Source organism: Vipera ursinii (assembly GCF_947247035.1).
Source record: "Vipera ursinii genome assembly, chromosome: 2".
In the NCBI taxonomy this organism is placed as follows: domain Eukaryota; kingdom Metazoa; phylum Chordata; class Lepidosauria; order Squamata; family Viperidae; genus Vipera; species Vipera ursinii.
The window spans coordinates 245,122,791-245,142,641 of NC_139513.1; the positions used below are offsets into that span (position 1 = coordinate 245,122,791).

Sequence of the window (19,851 nt, forward strand, 5' to 3'; positions counted from 1 at the left end):
AAGACAAAGGTGGGAGAAAACCTCCTCACCGCGGCTCAACAAAGGTGCCAGGTGGCGCCGACGCTCCGCCCCCATTGTGGCGTTGGGAGGCTGTTGCCAGGCGGGCCCCGCCCCTCTTCCCTCGCCCCGCCTCCTTTCCCCCCCCACCACCCGACCGGTCTCGGGAGTTTTCCTAGGGGCAGCAGTGGCAGCTGCCGGGCGCCTCGTCGCCGCTTCGCGCGTGCTCTCTCGCTCCCTTCCCTCGCGCCGAGCTCTCGGGGGGGAGGGAAGGGCGGACTCGACCGGTTCGGAGAGTCTGCGAAAGAGGGCGGGAGAACCAGACCTCGCGCGCCCCGGGCACCCTCGGCTCAACCGTCCGGGACCACGAGCGGCGTCAGTGGTTAGCGACGATTCCAGGATGGAAGGGGACCGGCTGGAACCCGTCGTGAGTGTTCCCGAGAGGGAAATTTCAAGCTGAGGAGACGGGAGGGTCCCCCCCCCGAGGTGGGGCTTTGACGCGGGGGTCGTCCTTTGAGAGGGGGAACTCCCGACCTGCGGGGTTGACCGTGGCTTCCTCCCGACCGGTGAGGAGGAACGGAGCCCTGTCTCGGCAGGGCTCCCCCTTTCTTTCTCGCCCTGGCTCGGCTGCAAAAGCAGAACTCCGTGGCAGCCTTTTCCGCTCGCTTGCTCTGAAGCGACTTGTGGGTTGCCTTTTTTTTTTTTTCCAGCAGCTGGCCGGCCAAATAGCCTCTCACCCGTCCTTCACTCGAAGGCGGCTGACTCTTCTCCCACCCCCTTGTTTGCTTTAAAGACATAAGCTTGGAGCCTGGGGTGTGCTCTCACCGAAGCGCTTTTGTGCAAACTCATAGTGTGTCATTGAGCGTTTGATGGACTCTCTTTCCCAAGGAGGTAGCTGTCAGCTATTTCAGTCTTTGACCAGGACTTGTTTCAGATCTTTCGGGAATGTTATGTGTGCATTGTTGCAGATGTGGTAGGGACACTTTATTGGAGCTTGTGTAAGAAGAGATCAAGTGAGTATGTCAATCCTTCGTATTCTCTCGATCTAGGCTGGGTGGGTGCAGTCCACCTTCCAGCTTTTCACTGCGTGTCTGAAAGTATTGATTAGAGGGAGTTAGTCATTCACTCATGAATTTGCTTTGCGCAAGCAAACGAGATTATTTCAGCCTTGCTTTCTAAAGCGTATATGCAGCAAAGTAAATGAATGTATGCAAATGAACTTGGAAAAATGAGAGGCAAAAGAAGACAAGGTTCCACATTGTTACTCACATTTGCATTTCTGCAGCTGTATCCAGGTTTCTCAAACAAAGATACCCAATACAAATCAGAATATTGGACTAAGCTCTAATTTTCATGAAAACAGGATGTAGGAAACTGAAGGGAAAGGTGTTGGTAAACAAATGAAGTTGGAAAAAAAGTCACCTGGATTTGTGAACCCAAAGATAATACCTAGTTATTCACTGCAACTCCTTCAGGATTTATTTTCCAAATTCCTTTTGTATAAATAGTTTTTTCAGTATGTAATGATTATTTAGTCTATGTTCACCCTATGTAGAGAGCTTCCTTGAAACCCTTAACTAATAATTTTCCAGAGATTAGTAGATGCAAAAGAGGTTGGATTGTTGATGGTTTCTTAGATCAAGCCTTCCAGTAATTTCTCAGACCAGGTTTACATAAATTTTGAAAAGCATAAATAAGAGAAACTTGAGGGTACAGTAAAGGCCATAACAAAAGCCTAGATATCAAAAGTCAGTGTAATGCATTCCAATACAATTTCCTGAGAACAGTTTTCTGCTGTAATATCATATCTCCCAAATAGTATTCTGGAGAAGTGATCCAGGTGACAAAACAATACTTTCCCTGTTAGCTTGCAATATCCTTTCTCACTCTGAGTCATGGTTTCAAAAATTCAGTTGAAGGAAGGATGAAATAGATTCATATTCAAATCCAAAACCGAAGATGGAAGATCACCACTTGGTGATTTATCTTTATATAAAATGCTACATTTGATGTTGAATGTCAGATGTTCAGCTCTAGAGCATACAAGGTAGATTTTAAAATGGTAGCTTACTGTATCTTCCAAAGTGGCAGGTAACTTATTGTTCAAGAAAAACTTTATAAAAGTCCAACATTTAATTCATTTTGTTTGCTTTCAGAAGAATAAGATTATCATTTAGGACAGCGGTTCCCAACCTTTTTCTATACCCAGCACCCCTACAACGCTTCTGATATATTCTCGCACCCCTTAGAAATGTTTGAAATAATGGCAATGAATTATGCATATACACTATAATTTTGAAACTTCTAATCTCGATCCCCTTGGAATATTGTCTCGCACCCCTGGTTGGGAGCCCCTGATTTAGGATATAAGCGTTAAATCTTAATTTGCAAGCATATTGTCATTGTTCATATTGCCAAGCTATAGAAAGTAAAAGGGAGAGTCAGTATCATAGGTCTTTTAAGAAATTTCAATTTAAATTATCAGTGGAAATTGATGTTTAAACAGTGGAAAATAACTTATAAATTTTTATTGAGTGAATTTGAGTAAATATATGAAGAAGTGGTAGTTTGTTTCTATATTTTGCTTATGTCAGAGCAAATATGTTTTGATTGTGGTACTTCCAAATTCCTTTGACAAAAAAACAGTGTGACAAAAATGCATCTATTTCTATTTTTTCAGTTTACCTGAAAAAAAATACTGTGACACTAGTCAACATATCACAGACTAACTCGGAAAACTATTTCTTTTATTTCCCTGTTTTCTTTGGATAAGTGGAAAGTGATTTTTGTTTTGTTTTTATTTTTTTTCTGGAGAATGAACAATGATTATCCCACACTAAATCTTTGGTGGCTGAGTTTGCAAATTGCCACTCCCAAAAGGCGAAGTACTGAATGTTGCAGAATTCATCTCTTGATTTATTCAACCAACTTATAACTTATTCTGACTGAACTGTAACTGGGACAAGCATCTTTTCTATCCATGTGCTTTCCTTTTGGAAAGGAGGCAAAGAAAATTGCCATATGCTTACTAAATGTCTATTTAAAGCACAGGCCCTTCAATATATGTACTACTATTTTTAGAACTAGAAAATACAATAATAAATTGGATAGGATTTTCATTCTTTTGTTAAATATTTAGGCTAAAATAGATTTCTAACAAATTACATTAATTCTCATGTCTAAAGTGGTTTGATAAACTCTTAAGGATTTTACTGCCATACCATGGTATCAGTGTGAAAGTGCAACCCTCAAAATCAAACATTTTAATACTGTTTTTGATATTTGTTCTCTAGTGTTTTATTTGTTTGTTTTTTTTCTACAAGAGGTAAGAAACGTATAATATAGTCAAAATAATTTATCATTTTTAGATTTTCTTTATCCCTTGTTTGTTTTCAACTCATTTATTTATTAAACCTTTATGCCGCCCATCTTGCCTAGAGGCTGACTTGGTGACTTACCTTCAATAAATACAAGATTAAACATTAAAACAATAAATATAATACTAAAATCAATTTCAAATTGACAAAGATTTCAAAATGATTTGATTGATTTCAAATTGACAAGGAAGGGACCAAGCTGCACATGGAAAGGAGGTGGGGTCTTTTCTTAATCTATTAACCACCTCCACAATTACAAGGCCTCACTGGGGCTCCAGGCCAATTGGCAGAGCCTATTTGGATTGGGTACAGATATCACCTTGCGGGGGGCACAATGTTACAGAAGACAGGAGCCATAGCAGAAAAGACTCTTCTACTGCCCCCTACCAGTTGGAATTCCCTGATTGACAGGGTCTGCATGCCCCTTCTGCCAGTGTGGGTGGGGAAGGCCAATCCCATTGGGGTGAGATGGTTTCTGAGATAACCTGGACCCATGCCACGAAGGACTGTAAAGATGAGAACACCTTGAATTGGATCCAGAAGCAAACTGGTAACCAATGCAATCCATGGAACAGTGGTATAACATAGGCCATCCTAAGGGCCCCAAGGAATATCTGCATGGCTGCCTTCTGCTCCAACTTGAGTTCCGAATACTCCTCAAGGGTAGTCCCATATAGATTGGTTTGCAATAGTGCAAGCATGAGATGACCAGGGCCTGAGTGGCTGAGTGCAGGGGCTCCTGATCCAGGAAGGAACACATATGACGCATAACATGAAGTTGTCCAAAGGCTCATTTAGCCATGACTGATACTGGTTCTTTAAGCAGGAGTCCAGGAGAATCCCCAAGTTGCACATCAGGGCACTGTACCCCACCCCCATCCAGAACTAAAGATGTCAAAGTCCTGGATCTTGAAGCTCCAGATACCCAAAGCCATTTGGTCTTACCAGGGTTCATCCAAATCCCCACAGCCTCCAGGCACTGTGAGAGGGCAGCAACAGCTTCATTTGAATCACCAAGGATGGAGATGTAAAGTTGAATATCATCAACATACCGATGGTACAGCATCCCATTTGGATAGACGATATCACCCAGTGGCTTCGTTTATATGTTTAAAAAGAATGGAAAGAATACTGAGCCATGTAGCATGCTACAAAGGAGAAGCTGTGAACTGGACCTCTCACTCCCTATCAACACCAATGACAAAGCAGCAACAATTGTGCATTGGAAGATCTGCAAGAAGTATCATTTGCCTGCAACTGGTAGGATACTATCCTACAACTGGTAGGATAGTAAAATAAAGTCATAGGAAATAAAGAAGCTAAATTGCTTTGGGACTTTAGAATTCAAGCAGACAGACAATTGCTACATAACACCCCAGACGTAACAGTTGTCAATAAGAAAGACAAAAAAAGTCTGGATGTGGACATGACAGTACCTAGAGACAGCAGAATAGAAGAGAAAGAACTAGAGAAGATAATAAAATGCAAATACCTGCAAATAGAAATAGAATGACTGTGGCAAACGCAAGCAAAGCTAATACCGATAGTAATTTATTTATTTTATTTATTTTAATCCCATTTATATCCCGCCCTTCTCCGAAGACTCAGGGCGGCTTACAATTTAAGCACAAACCAATGTGCTTAGCAATAGTTAGTAATAGGAGCTTTGTATGCAATCCCAAAACAACTGAAGCACCACTTGAACCATCTGCATTGACAAATTCACCATCAGTCAGTTGCAAAAGGTGGCTTTACTTGGAACAGCTTATATCCTGCGACAATATCTGTAATGCCATCTAATATCATATCTATTGAGTCCTTGGAAGGATCAGTAGGTAGGCAAAAATGCCAAATCCAGTCTGAACATATAGCTGATTGTACAATGAACCATAATTATATACTAGCTTGGATCATAAGATTAAAGTAGTCAACATATATAGTAAATTAAATCTAGAAAAAATAGTACAGACATATATGTTTAGTCAGTATAACTCAGGTAAGTAAGTAATATTAACAGTACAAATGAATTACAAAATAGCCTTTTGCCATATAATTCAATTACTTTTCCTTTTTTCCTTTCAGTTTAGCTGTAGGTATACATCTACTTTAAATAAACATAATACATCATGGTTTCTGCAGAGCATTTCCCTTGCTCAAAGTAATTTTTCACTAAGCTCAAGAAATCACCCTTCCTTCCAAGGCAATTAATAAACTTCCATATCCTCTACCTTATTTGGTCATATTTTATATATTCTTTCCCATTTCATTTTTATGTTCTTGCTCTTATTAAATGTATTAAGTTAGTATTTCATTTTTGACTGCTCTTAATCTCTCACTCAAAACAGTAATCTTTAGTTATTAATCTTGCTGTCTTCTGATTGTATGAACAGCTGTTTGTAATGGAAATTATAGGTTATTTGGATGGCTGAATGTCAAAATAGCAAAGTGCAGCATATTTATATTTTAATTTCCTTAAAATTACCTGACTGAAATAATGTTTTTTTTTACTGTCTGTAGTCATCATGGCATTTCTTATCAGTTTCTCATTTCTTTTTGTTTATAGGTTACCATTAAGAATATTGAACGAGAGCTCATCTGCCCAGCATGCAAGGAGTTATTTACCCATCCACTTATTCTCCCTTGTCAACATAGTATCTGCCACAAATGTGTAAAAGAAATTCTATACTTAACATTTGAAGATTCGTTCAATGATGCTGCCTCAGAAACTTCCAATCATAGTAGCCCTCGCAGTAGAATGAACTCCCCTAGCTTGGATAGAATTGACAGGGTTAATAGATCAGGTATGTAAAAAAAGTTATTTTTTAAATTCTTTTTAACATGATAACTTACAAAACAATAAATAATAGTACCACATCAAAGTACAATATTAAAACCTTTCATGATAGCTACACCGTTAGGTCAAAATGCTTGAGCAGTAGATAGGCTTTGGTTGAAACTAGAAATGATATAATCTCTTGATTAGTATCATGTGAATTGCACAGTGTATTATTAAATAACCAATGAATTAAAAGTAGTATAAAATGATGCTTTCTTGCTATATTGTCCAGATGGAGTTAGGGTATTAATGTTCAACAAAATAGATTTATATTTTGTATATCTATGCACATATAAGTAGCATAATGAAATTAGTGGTCTCTAGCATTTAGCTTAATTGTTTACTTGAGCACAATGCTTGATTACTGCATAGTATGTGCATCTTCACTTTTCTAAGAAATATGTCATACTTTTGTGCTGATTTAATTTCCAGGTCCTTGCATCTGTATAAAGTTACTAAGTTAATGCAGTCCTAGGAAGACTGGCTGAGATCATGGTGTTGATTTATCCACTTGTTTCTCAAACCCAGCCAAAGTCGTGAAATGTTTTCATCAACTTGACAACCTATTCATCTAGTCCAGAGCTATTTATTTTGACTAGAAATACATGATACACATGACCTCTGCCCTAAACTCTTAGGCAGAGGTCATGTGTATCATGTATTTCCTTCTTCCTTTTAAATGTGGGTACCAAGAGGATGAACCTATCACCTTTTCCATATAAAACATATGCATTGGTGATTGAGTTATGGTCATTTTCATGTTAGTGCAGTCTTTATGGTATTGTCCAAGATGATAGATTGTTATCAACTAATGGATCTTTGAATCATTTTCATTAGATTACCAATATTTTTTGATTCTCAATAATTTTAGCAATTGTAAATGGAATTGAAAATTAAAAATTAATGAGTCGTGGATGACCTACTGAATTGGTTGCCTTCAACCAAGAGTTCATAAGCTTTAGTACCAAATTCCCTCATTGTTTTAGACCTTTAGTTAATACAGATTCAGCAAGTTTCACATTGCTTTAATTTAGTACAGATAGTCTTGATTTATGACCGGGCATTTAGCAAGTGTTTGACATTTAGTGGACCCCTTGAAAGAAATTTATGACCTGAATCCAGAGTTCTGATGATTGCTGTGCCCTACTTGCATTCACATGACTGTATTTTTGATGTTCAGCAGTAAGCCCATATTTATGGCCATTTGCAGTGTCCCGCAGTCATGTTTAGTTTAGTTTAGTTTTATTAAATTTTTATACCGCCCTTCTCCCTAGGGACTCAGGGCGGTGAACAGGGCAAATGATAAAAGTACAAAACTACAAAAGTTAAAATAGAATTAAATTAATGCCCAAGATAAAACAGTAAAATATACAAATATTTAAAAACCCAAATTAACTCCCCCTCAGGCCAGGCCAGCTTGTTCAAACAGGTGGGTCTTTAACCCGCGCCGGAAGGAGCGGAGATCCGGTGCCATCCGGAGCTCCACCGGCAGTTGATTCCATAAGGCCGGGGCGCCCACAGAGAAGGCCCTCCCCCTGGGGGCCACCAGCCGGCATTCTCTGACTGGAGGCACCCTGAGGAGGCCCTCTCTGTGGGAACGCACAGGGCGGAGGGGGGTTGACGCCGGCAGCAGGTGGTCCCCGAGGTATTCCGGACTGTAATTTACAACATTTTTGCTGAAAACTAGAATTTACTTCTTGTTTTTAGCAAAAATGTCCCATAGCAAACAATGGGGTTCCTTAAACCATTGTGGTGATTGCTTAACGACTGTGATGATTACTTAATGACCACAACAGTCCAGTCATTTAACAGCTGCTTAAAAGGTCATAGTAGTGGGTCTGGCCATGTAGTGACCCGCTTTATCACCATAGTGAGTTATGTAATGGGCAGGCTGCCAGTCAAGGATGTCCTGTAATGAAATAATGTTTTCAAACTAACCTGTAATTTTTTTGTCTAAATATTTAGAGAGATGGTGTTATTGGTGTTAAAGAACCACAGAAGTGAGGTTAAGAATTTAGGTTCCTCAGGTTAAGTTGATATGTTTGATTAGATTTATTAATTAAATAACATTTTAGGGTAAAATGCTTGAAACCTTAGCAATTCTATAGTTAAAAGCATAAATAAAGTTATGTTCTAATATAATTCTATCTTTCAGATATAGATGGTGATAGAATTTTTTTCTTCCCTCTGATACTTGCTTACTCAAATGTCAATCCCATTAATCATCAGTGGAACTTCCAAATAAATGTGTATGGCTTTAAACTTAACCAAGTTGCTGTTATGAAATGCTATGTTATCTCCAGCATACCACTGTAAACCCAGTACAAGAATCCTTCCTTTTCAGCTTCTAAAAATGCTTCTCTGTTCACTGTTTACAGCCTCACAGAGGAGGCCTCATGGGTTGAGAGGTAGAAATGTTTGCTTTTATATGGCTGTAGATAAAACTTGGTAGAACATGGATCTTATTATACTAAGTTTAGTATAATTATTTTAAGTATCAGTGGTCAAGTCCAAAATTATGGCAATATTGCAAACAAAAATTACTTTCATTTTGCTAATACATATAGAGGTCACTGGATTCAGATGGGTAATATTAGATGACATAAAATGAATTAAATATTAACTTTAGAAGTAATAAATGATGTTTTGGATTTTGGTCTAGTTATTCTGATGCTACCAAGATGTGTTAAGTGAAAAGTTTTATTAGTTTTGATATTCTAAGTTCTCCTTAGACACAAGTTTTGAAAATATATAGATGTCAGTTGCAATATTTAAATTTATTAGTAAAAGAATTTCAGTTTCATTCTATTGTAAAGGAAGTAAATAATGGTAAAAGTAAATGATGTATTCCACACATTGATTTTTATTACCAGGTTTGTATTTTCATTATTTTCATAATGAGGATTGAATGCCCCCAAAGAATGAATGAAATCAAAAAGTCTTCCAGTGTGAGGGTAATAGATCTTAGATATTATTATTCTAATTAGATCCAGTCACCTCTGTTCAAAAATTCTTATTCCCAAGCTGTGATTTAGTTTCCAGTTTTAGTTCCCAGTTCAATCTTTCTCTGATAATCTTAAAATATTATATCAAAAGATAGAAAGACCGTTGTTGCTGTAGGAAGAGCATTGTTAGTGTCAAAATATGAATCCAGATGACTTATGTTTGCTGAGTGTTTGTTAAATACACGCCATGAACTGATTCTTCTTATTTTTCATATGATATGCTAGTGATGCTGTTGATTCAGATCTCTACAATAAATTAAGGATGTATTATCCCTTTTCTACTTTGTCATGTGGTATTATGAATTATTTGTGAATCCATTAGAATATTGAATAAAATAATTTCTCTCCCTGAGTAGTAGAAGCTCTATTACATTACATGCATTGATACAAGAACTTTCTACCTTGCAACCACAGCTAATATTCTTGCATGTATCTTGGAAGTAGAAAAGGCAGTTACAAATGATGAGCATCATTTTTTTAGCCATCTGTTTTTGTCAAGTTCTGTATTTTATAGGTAGAGGAAAATATAAAAATATGGGTATTCTTAAATGTTGAGCTACTTCTGGTGCTATGCAAAGGAGATGTTCATTGAAGGATATCTAAAATAATCTTAAATTTAATGCGGATTAATAGATGTCTTAAATATCCAGGTACCAAGCTCTTTAGTGGTTAAAAATCGAACTCAGTACCTTAATTGGAGTATGAGATACTTCAGGGACATACTGTGTTTCAGCCCAGCTGAAGTTTTCTTAATTCATACTCTGGATATAAAGTGTAATAGAGAAAACACAAGGACAAATAATGTCCTGGCAATCTGTATTGATTGTGCTGGTATGTTTAAACTGTTATTAAATTCAAATGCAAATTAATCTTGCCCAGACAAATAAAGATTTGTTACAAAAAAATAATAATGCCCGAAGTCTGTGATATTTGTGCAAATAAGGATAAAATGCCATATAGTACCTTAGTTTAAGCACATATAAATAGACAACATGAAAAGGGACAGAATAGTTTAGATGTCTTTATAGCAGTCATCAGTGTCACATCACATGTTTTCATTATCATTGCTTTTATTTGTAATTAAACTTGCAACAGTTCTAGGCATTCATGCTTTGGCTTCAATGAAAATTTTTGGCCTTATGGACATTTCAAAAGCATGTTACTATATAAACATTTCAAATCATACTATCTAAACTTGACCACTGCACTTTAATGTATATTACATTTTATTTTTCATATCTGTTTAATCATAACTTGAATAAAATGGTTTCCTGCTTAATTTGTCAGTAAGATTGCTTCTGTGCCACCGCTTAACTGCATGTTGCATGCTGTACAGTATACCTCCTACCTTTATACATTTTAGAGGCTGGAGTCTTATATCAATTACTTTTAAACAATTCGGATTAATTCAGTGGCACTTTCTCACTAGTATCAGTAGTGTTTGTGCTGTGAGTTTTTTGTTTAGAACATACTTTATTTTAATTTTAAGAATGCATGTGTGTTATTCTGTAGCATGTGTGACCTTTTTAAATTAAGCATGCTGTCCCAACAAATATTTTTTAATAATCATTTGAAATTACAGTAGTTTATTGATGGACTAGTCTCTATTTTCATATGCATCTGATGCTAATAATTTTTCTAAAGCTTTCTTAGAATATCACTTTATCTTTGATTCACACAGATGTTCTGAGTCTGAATAGTAAATAATAAATTATTTAGAAAATAATATTTTAATGAATGCCATTGCAATGTAATTAATATTGACCGCTTCTCCATACATTTTAGAATTATGTTCAAAAATTCCTTTTAGTATAAAGAAATCCTATAATTTATTTTACCTTTGTATTATAGTTTTCCAAAACAATATAGATATTTTGGGAATGTGAATCTGAGAAAGAATATATGTAATATTTGAAAGTTGTCTAGATTTACTTAAACTCAGTGGTGAGATTTACTTTATTTTTGACACCAAAGGGTGAGAAAAATCAGCTTTTCTTTCTATAGAAATGTGTATAGGATTTCATGAGTTATTTTTTAAGGAGCTGTTGATCTTGTAGCTTCAAAAGAATATTGCTAATATTGAAGCATGTGACATGCATATATTTTCATGTTTATGGAAAAAACCCTGTTTTATGAGGCAATTTTAATGACTAAGTAATTGCTTGCAGTTTGGAATGAAGTATTGTATTATTCCTCTGCTTCAAAGGCTGCTTCTTTCTTTCCCTGTTTCTGTTCCACAACAATATTGGAATCAGTAGATACCTTATTAAAAATATTTGTGACAGATGCCACTGTAAACTGTAAAAGTTATTTGTGAGTTTTCAGATAAGGAAGGATCTGAACAAAGCTTTCCCATTCTATATGTATTCATTCCAACATTTTACTCATGGACTGTCCATTTATAAAGTAGTGTAATTTTCCATGTTAAGATTACATAGTTCATTTGAGATATTTAATAACAAGTTGAAAAGTTTTTTTTAATAATAGTACTTATGACACTCATTTACTATCTGCCTATAATGTACATTAATTTTTTAAAAATGCAATCCAGTATTTTAGCATTTGTTAATCTCTCAAAAAAGTAAAACGTGTTTTATTGCATTGTAATTAAACCAGATCCTACCATCTATGCAGGTTGGAAACGCAATTCATTGACTCCTAGGACAACTACCTTCCCTTGCCCAGGATGCCGGCATGATGTGGATCTAGGAGAACGTGGCATCAGTGGCCTATTTCGAAACGTCACCTTGGAAACTATTGTAGAACGGTACAGGCAAGCAGCAAGGGCAGCCACAGCTATTATGTGTGATCTCTGTAAACCTCCAGCACAAGAATCCACAAAGAGCTGCATGGATTGTAGTGCAAGTTATTGCAACGAATGCTTCAAAATACATCATCCCTGGGGAACTTTAAAAGCCCAACATGAATATGTGGGACCAACCACCAATTTCAGACCTAAAGTAAGTGGTATTTTTTCCAGTGTGCATTTACTCACATAGAATTGAATGTATATGCATTTGTTTAAAACCAACTATTCACTAAATTTTGCTATGAAACAATTGCTTTAATGTTCCTAACAGACACGTACCAATAATACCATTCACAGTACTGTTCAGCTTTTGACGTTGCTATATAGATGTTGATGAATGAGCTGAAATGCATATAGTATATGCAAAAGCTGCCCTTTGAGGAAATGTACAGTTTAGTGTAATTACCAAAGCAGATTTAGGGTAAGAAGCATAGTATTAATATTTCTTATTTTTTAAAAGTGCATATAGATGTATTTTTATATTCAAATAATTTGAAATGTATTTTAAGATCTATATTAATTTTATTACTAAAATATAAAGTAATATTACTTTGTGTAGTTTTGCTGAAATCTTAGTATTTTCTTTAGCTTAGCTTTATTACTTTATTTAGCATAATAAGCTCTTATATGCTGATTAGAGTACTATATTTGAAGATGTCCCCCTAAATCTTAAATATTTTGTTAAGAAACCTAATGCTGCTAAAATGGAATTTGAGGTTTTACTGCTAGTTGTATTGGATTATTTCTTCCACTGTAAACCACCATTTTGTAGATGTATGAGTACATTCCCCCCAAAATGATGATTGCCTCTGTTTAATATATTTTTTTTTCTAAGAACATGTAGTGAAACTATATTTGGTATTCTTAGAAATAAAAATAAGGAGTGTGCTAGTTTTTGCTGTTGGCCAAATTTTTAGAAGGAATGGTAGAACTAGGGGACAGAGTGAAAAGAGGATTAGGCTAGAATCGTTAAGTAGCCACTAGTGAACTAAATCCAACCCTCTCCCCTTGAGTGCAATTGGCTCTTATCTAACTCTAGTCAGGTGTTGATCATTACTTGAAAAGATTCCTGTGATAGACTTTAGCAATAAATCAGTTTGATTGAACCACGTGCCTCACAAAATTTCATTTTTTAAAAAAAGAGCAGGAAGTTAGATAATATTTGTTCACAAATAGGTATATCATAGATGCCATGTGTCCAGCCTTATTGGAGCCATATTTTATTTTTATACTTTTTAAAATGATGTAAAACTGCTGGAAAAATAGGCCTGTATAGAATTCTTACAGCTGAAAATGTTGCCATCCTTGATTTACTATTTGATTTTATTTTTCAGAGAAATTGAAATAGACTTTGTTCTGACAGTTTTTCATAAATAAAAAGGTAAAGGTTCCCCCGCACATGCGTGCTAGTTGTTTCCGACTCTAGGGGCCTGTGCTCATCTCCGTTTCAAAGCCGAAGAGCCAGCGCTTGTCTGAGGACGTCTCCGTGGTCATGTGGCCAGCATGACTAGACGCCAAAGGCGCACGGAACGCTGTTACGTTCCCACCATAGTGGTCCCTATTTTTCTACTTGCATTTTTATGTGCTTTTGAACTGCTAGGTTGGCAGAAGCTGGGACGAGTAACAGGCGCTCACTCTGCTACGCGGCACTTGGGATTCGACCCGCCAAACTGCTGACCTTCTGATTGACAAGCTCAGCATCCTAACCCACTGAGCCACCGCGTCCCTTTTCATAAATAGATTATAGTAAATATGTAGAAAGAAAAAATCAGATTTATTTTTTGGTAATGTGGTAAAAGCCATGCTTAAAACTTTGAGAACAGATATTCTTGCACACTGCTAAATGGGACAAAGATCAGAGAACTGGGGAAAAGTTGATATCTTGAAAAAACCAGCTCATAAAAGTGGTCTTGTGACCTCTAGTTATAGCTCACATTATGCTGCACATCACCCAGTAGCAATTCTGACATCATGGATGAAGTTTTATGCTATTCAACAATTTGTTCAGAGTGAGGAAACCTGCTTGATAGTTGGCTTTTAGATCAGTTCTGTCCTCATTGTATGATGTGAATAGATTGTTCTTCAGCATGAATCAGAGTATAACATTTTGTGGAATAGCTGTGGATTCAGATGTTAACTGGGTTCAAGTTTCAAGTGAGCATGCCCTGTAGCAAATAATAGAACATTTCCTCTTTCTTTCTGCTCAACATCTTTCTGTTTTCTAATGTTACCCCAAGATTACTGTTTTACTTATATAAGTACTTATCTCTTTGTCAATTTTAAATGATATTCATATTTCATAAACGTAAGAAAATGTAGAAAATCCTGAGTCTCTGTGATTACTTCCTGATTTTTTAATATACATATTTTAATTCTTCAAGCAAAAAATATGAATTGGACTGATGAATGTTATATTCTTAAGATTTATCTATTGAAGCCTGATACTGAAATTTCTTGTGAATAATGTATGAAATTGTGCAGTTTAGAAAATTAAATTAGGTTTAGCTTTCAGTTTTATTCCAAGTCTTTTGTTATCTTTTCTCCTAGTCTCTAGTTTACAATTTGCTCATACTTGCATTCCTTTGCATCTTGAACCAGTATCAAATCTGTGTTTCCCATTAGACTAGTAGCTTGAATTAAATAAATACCAGAAAGTTTGTAGAATTGCAAAAACAATTGTCATAACCATACTTAGAGATGGCGACAGTTGTGTAGTGAAATCTCAGTTTAATAGAATTCCTTTTAGCAAACTGTAATGGACCAAAATAGTCTAGATCAGGGGTGTCAAACTTGCAATGTCACATGATGTGTCACGACGTATTGCAACTTTTTTTCCAATTGCCGGCAATGGGGTGGGCACAATTTCGGCATGACGCATCGGGCCCACGGGCCAGCAGTTTGACACCCCTGGTCTAGATGAACAGTTAAATTGACATTAATATAAATAATCTTTGTTGCTATCTACAATGTCTCTAACAGATTATGCACAAATTATGTGATTTGCATCCATTTACATCTTTATTATGCAAATGATGAAAATCACCAGGAGTGACATAATTTTTACATTTTGTATAATGATGTAGTTATACAAATGGCTTAAATTGCCTAAATGAAATAATTTGTCAGACACCCAGGAGCAATGAGCAATCTTTCCCCCAATTGATCAGTATAGTTAAACAGCGTCTCGGTTTCCCAGCCATATTATAAATGCAATAATGTTCTACCTCTTGCAAAATGCTTTTGTAGCATGTCCTGCAGCAGAGGATTACAGCTTCAGCCTTATAAATATTGTTGTATCTCCACTCTACTGTATAAGTGGAGGTGCCTTCCATTAATAATAAAAAAATCCTTATAATTGTAAAAAACTGGCTTGGGAAAATTATTAAAGAATAAATGCATATGTAATATCTTAGGGAAGATGGTGATATTCTTGAGCTAGTTCCAATTATAATTAAATGGCTTCAATAAAATGTAATTTTGTAATCCTATTTAAGTGAGCTTTCAAAATATTAAACTTTAGGCTATTGTGATACTTTAGCCAAAACTATAATGTTTTTCATTAATTCTGAAATTAGAAAAATACGGTATAATTCAGGCATGTCAAACTGCCAGCCGACGGGTTGGATGTGTCATGGCGAAACCTCACCCACCCTATTCCCGGCAATGGAACAAAAGTCACGATACATCGCAACATGTCACATGATGTTGCAAGTTTGACACCCCTGCTATAATTGATGTAGTTAAGCTGAAAACAATGAAAGCTTTGATGCTAAACAAATGGTTAAGGAATTTGTTTTCATTTATTTTAAAAGATGAAAAAATGCAGGTAACTAGACCTTATGAGTCTGAAAGAAAAGATCTAATGATCTATTCTTAAGATAAAATTTATTCAAAAGATAGTGGAAGCAAATGAGATTGAAATTCTCCAAAATAACAAAATATACAGTATTTCTTAGAATAAGGTCATAGTATGTGGAAGTTATATAGTTACATTAATATTATTTTAAGAAGTCTCCATGCAATGTTACAGAGATAGTTTCTCATGCAACTTTTTCCTCTGCAGTGGAAAATCTCAAGAAGACATTAAGAAAAACTATTGGCTGGAGACACAGATTCTAGCATAAAATTGTTTAATATTGAACAAGAGAAAGTTTTGTGAGGAAATGGTAACCTTTTTGGAAAGATGCAATGGACTTATGACATTCATTTTTTAATAATATGATACAGTGTAGCCTGAGGACTAAACCATTCATTTGTATATAAGTACTATCTTATAAGAAAGGAAGAAAATAATGTTAATATATTCATAAATATTAAAATGTGTATGAAAAACAAAAAATGTTTCTGATTTTAGTTCATCATTACACGGTTCTTCAAGAATATTTTATTTTATTCTCAGATTTTGATGTGTCCGGAACATGAAATGGAAAAAGTAAATATGTACTGTGAAATATGCAGAAGACCCGTTTGTCACCTTTGCAAATTGGGTGGTACACATGCAAACCATCGAGTGACTACCATGAGCAGTGCCTACAAAACACTCAAGGTGTCTCCCCTCTTTGTTTCTTGGCTTTTTTAAATAAATATTTTATTGATTTTCTATTTTTACAAACAAGTGCTTAATAGACAATGTGTTGACTGGGTCCATTAATAATTCCGTGGTACATATAAGCTTCAAACTAAATCCAATATTACACCATCCAATACCTCCTCTCTTCTTCCGGTAATAAACATTTTTCTACACTAAGCAAATACAATTCTTATTTTATTAATAGATATAGAGTTGAATACCAGCATTTATTACAGTTTTCTAATAATATCAATGATATCAGTTTAAAATATCTTTTCTAACCAAAACATATCTTAATTGCATTTGCACTCAATATCCATTTATTCAGTCAGGATCCTATTTTCGCTTTTCCCCCCATTTTTAATTTCCCATCCATATTCAAAATATCTCAATTATTTATATTTTCAAAACAAGTTATATTTGGGTAACCAAAAGCTTCCCTTATTTAAACTTCTTAGCATTTTCTTATTTCCCTTTTCAGGCCAAAATATGATACTCTGATTACCAATCTTATCTATCTAGTTATAATAATATTTCTATTTCTAGCAATCTATTCTTAACCATATTTAAACATCAGTAATTGATAATACAATAGGTCAAAGCTTCTGTTTTCTTCAGTCTTACTCTAGCTTTCTTCCTTTGCCAACTAACTTTCCAAGTCAGTGCATTTGGATCATCAAATAATTCTTCCTCTATTTTTGTGCATATTATTTGGAGCAAAAGAAACATTTTAGTTAAAGTATTTTTGGAAGAACTAGCCCATTGATATTCATTAAACAGCCTCCCTCCTTCTCCAATTCTCCACAGTTCTGGTAACAGCTCCATCTTCCATTCCATCGGCTTTCCTTCCTTATTGTCCAGTATGCTCTGAAATCTTGTTTGATAAAATGTCTTTTACATTTCCAATATTATTGTTATGTCTTCTAATTCTTCATTTGTCTTGAGTCTGGTTGTTAGTTTTTTCCTTTGGATCCTACATATTTGGGTCAGCTTTCTCTAGTTTTCCTTCTATTTTCTGAGTTGCTATTTCCTTCTCTGTCGTTATTTTCTGCGTTTGTAGATTTAAATTAGAAAATTGTTCTTTTATCTCCTTTGCGTTATTTTTAATCTCATCAGAGCTAGGGCAATTGTTTCTTGTATTAATTTCATCATGGAGAGAATTTCTTTCTGTGATTCATCAGTATTTTCTTGGTGGTATGTCAAACTGAGGCTTGTGGAAACAGACGTTTTTGTTTTTTAAATGTTTTTTTACCATTTACACTAAATATGGAATATCGTTTTTATTTTTTGTAAATGGCCTATATAGAAATCTGTTTGAAAATTTGGGAAGTTTCAGTTATTATTGGAGCTTCAGATTATCCAACCAATCTATCAATCCTTTCTTAAGCCTCCCCTAAGCAAATATAAGTAAAAATCATTTTTTTTCTGTCCAATGAGAAATACAGTATATCCTTTCTGAAAGAACCATTAAAAGTTGTTTATCAAGATTTATAATCTAAAATGTTCCATCATATCAGGCAATAATGTATATTTCTTCTACAGGAAAATAGTTCCACAATACAGTTCTGAAACAGTATTTGTATTCGTAGTTCAGACAAGCCAATTTTAGAATAATTAGATAGCATTCAGTCTTGTTTTTTTTACTTGATTCTGACTTATGCCACAATTTTGCAACCAGCAGGCTCAATAATTTTCACCTTTCAAAGTGGGTTATATGTATAGAATATTAGAAATTTCCTTAGAAAAAAAATTGACTTCAACTTTGTTTAAACATCTGTAGTCTAAATCATGTTTTAACGTCTAGGCACATTTGTGTATTTCCATCTATAATGCCAGGTCATGGCCATAGTTTGCAAATTTTTTAATATCCTTGAAGGAGAACATTTAAATTTAATCTGCATCACTGAATACCTTACATTGACTTATGCCATCTCTTCAAATAGATAAATATTTGATGGGACCAATATCATTTTAAATTAGCTGTTGGAACAGAGACAAAGCATGTAATTTGATAATATATAATATTGGCTAAAGTTGTTTTGGTTTACTGCAGGTTTTAATGGACTTATTCTATGCCGTATTCTTTTAATAAGCTTTTTAATTTATAAGTAAACAAAGAAGCAATTAGAATTAGTGAAACTACAAATGTTTCCATATTAGTGAAAGAACATGGTTACCTTTTTAATGCAGCTTTCATATACTTGACATTGTGCCTACATAGTTTATGCCAAGGCCCATCACACTTCTTTATTCTCATGTCTTGATTGAATTATCTGCACTTTTAGTTAACTCTAAAATAATTGCTGGGCTGTAGTTTCAATAGATAATATAGAACATAGTAGTTTATTGAACCAAACTGTCAATCACAAAACAAAAATACTAATATTCTATGTATTCACTAACTTCAAATGCAAAAATAGATCTTTACAATCATTTTTAACCATGATTTTTTGTAGGAGAAACTTTCACAGGATATACACTACCTCATTAGTAAGGAGAGCCATGTGAAAAACCAAATTACAGAGCTTGGTCTTTTAGTGAAAGAAGCTGAGGTAAGAACTACTTATTTTTGCCATGGGCAAAAAAGGCCTACTTTGTGGCTCTTTAATAGTACTAGTATTAATGTGAATTTCTACATGAACAATGTTTATTGAATTTTATTGAAACTATCCATTATACTTAGACAGATTTATTTCAAGATCTTGCATATTTTATTAAAAGAAAGAAAGAGCTACACCAGGGGTCTTCAAACTTGGCCCTTTTATGACTTGTGGACTTCAACTCCCAGAATTCCTCAGCCAGGCATGCTGGCTGAGGAACTCTAGGAGTTGAAGTCCACAAGTCATAAAAGGGCCAAGTTTGAAGACCCCTGAGCTACACAGTTTCTGCTTCTTAAATAGGTTTATGTTGTATTAGAAAATTGCGCTACAACAGGTCATTCAGTTACCGTACCCGTGACAGTTGCCCATAAGTGTATTGCTAGCTATTATGACTATCAAATGAAAATATTTGGCAGCTGAGCAGCTAACATTTAATTTTAGAATGTCTCTTATTTAAAATCATATCTATCATATTCTACAACTTGGTAATCTATATAAAATATTCAGAAAATTATGCCACAATCAAGAAAATGCTAGCCCATTTTTCTATTTTGTGCAAATTAGAAAAAAAGTAGTATAAGAATGGAGAAAGTGGAAAGTGTAAAGACACTACTGTTTCCCTCAGCCTGCTAGGTAAGAAAGCATGCTCTCTGGGAC

General features: G+C 35.2%; 1 protein-coding gene across 1 annotated transcript in view; it reads left to right on the forward strand.

Annotated features, from left to right (window-relative positions):
• Positions 1-301: 301 nt before the first annotated feature.
• TRIM36 (tripartite motif containing 36) overlaps positions 302-19,851 on the forward strand; it is a 31,168-nt gene continuing 11,618 nt past the window's right edge. The window contains exons 1-5 of the mRNA XM_083356614.1: positions 302-424; positions 5,938-6,175; positions 11,850-12,175; positions 16,424-16,570; positions 19,051-19,146. Of these exons, the coding sequence (XP_083212740.1) occupies positions 398-424; positions 5,938-6,175; positions 11,850-12,175; positions 16,424-16,570; positions 19,051-19,146 (834 nt within the window). The 5' untranslated portion in view covers positions 302-397. The remainder of the gene's footprint in view (positions 425-5,937; positions 6,176-11,849; positions 12,176-16,423; positions 16,571-19,050; positions 19,147-19,851) is intronic.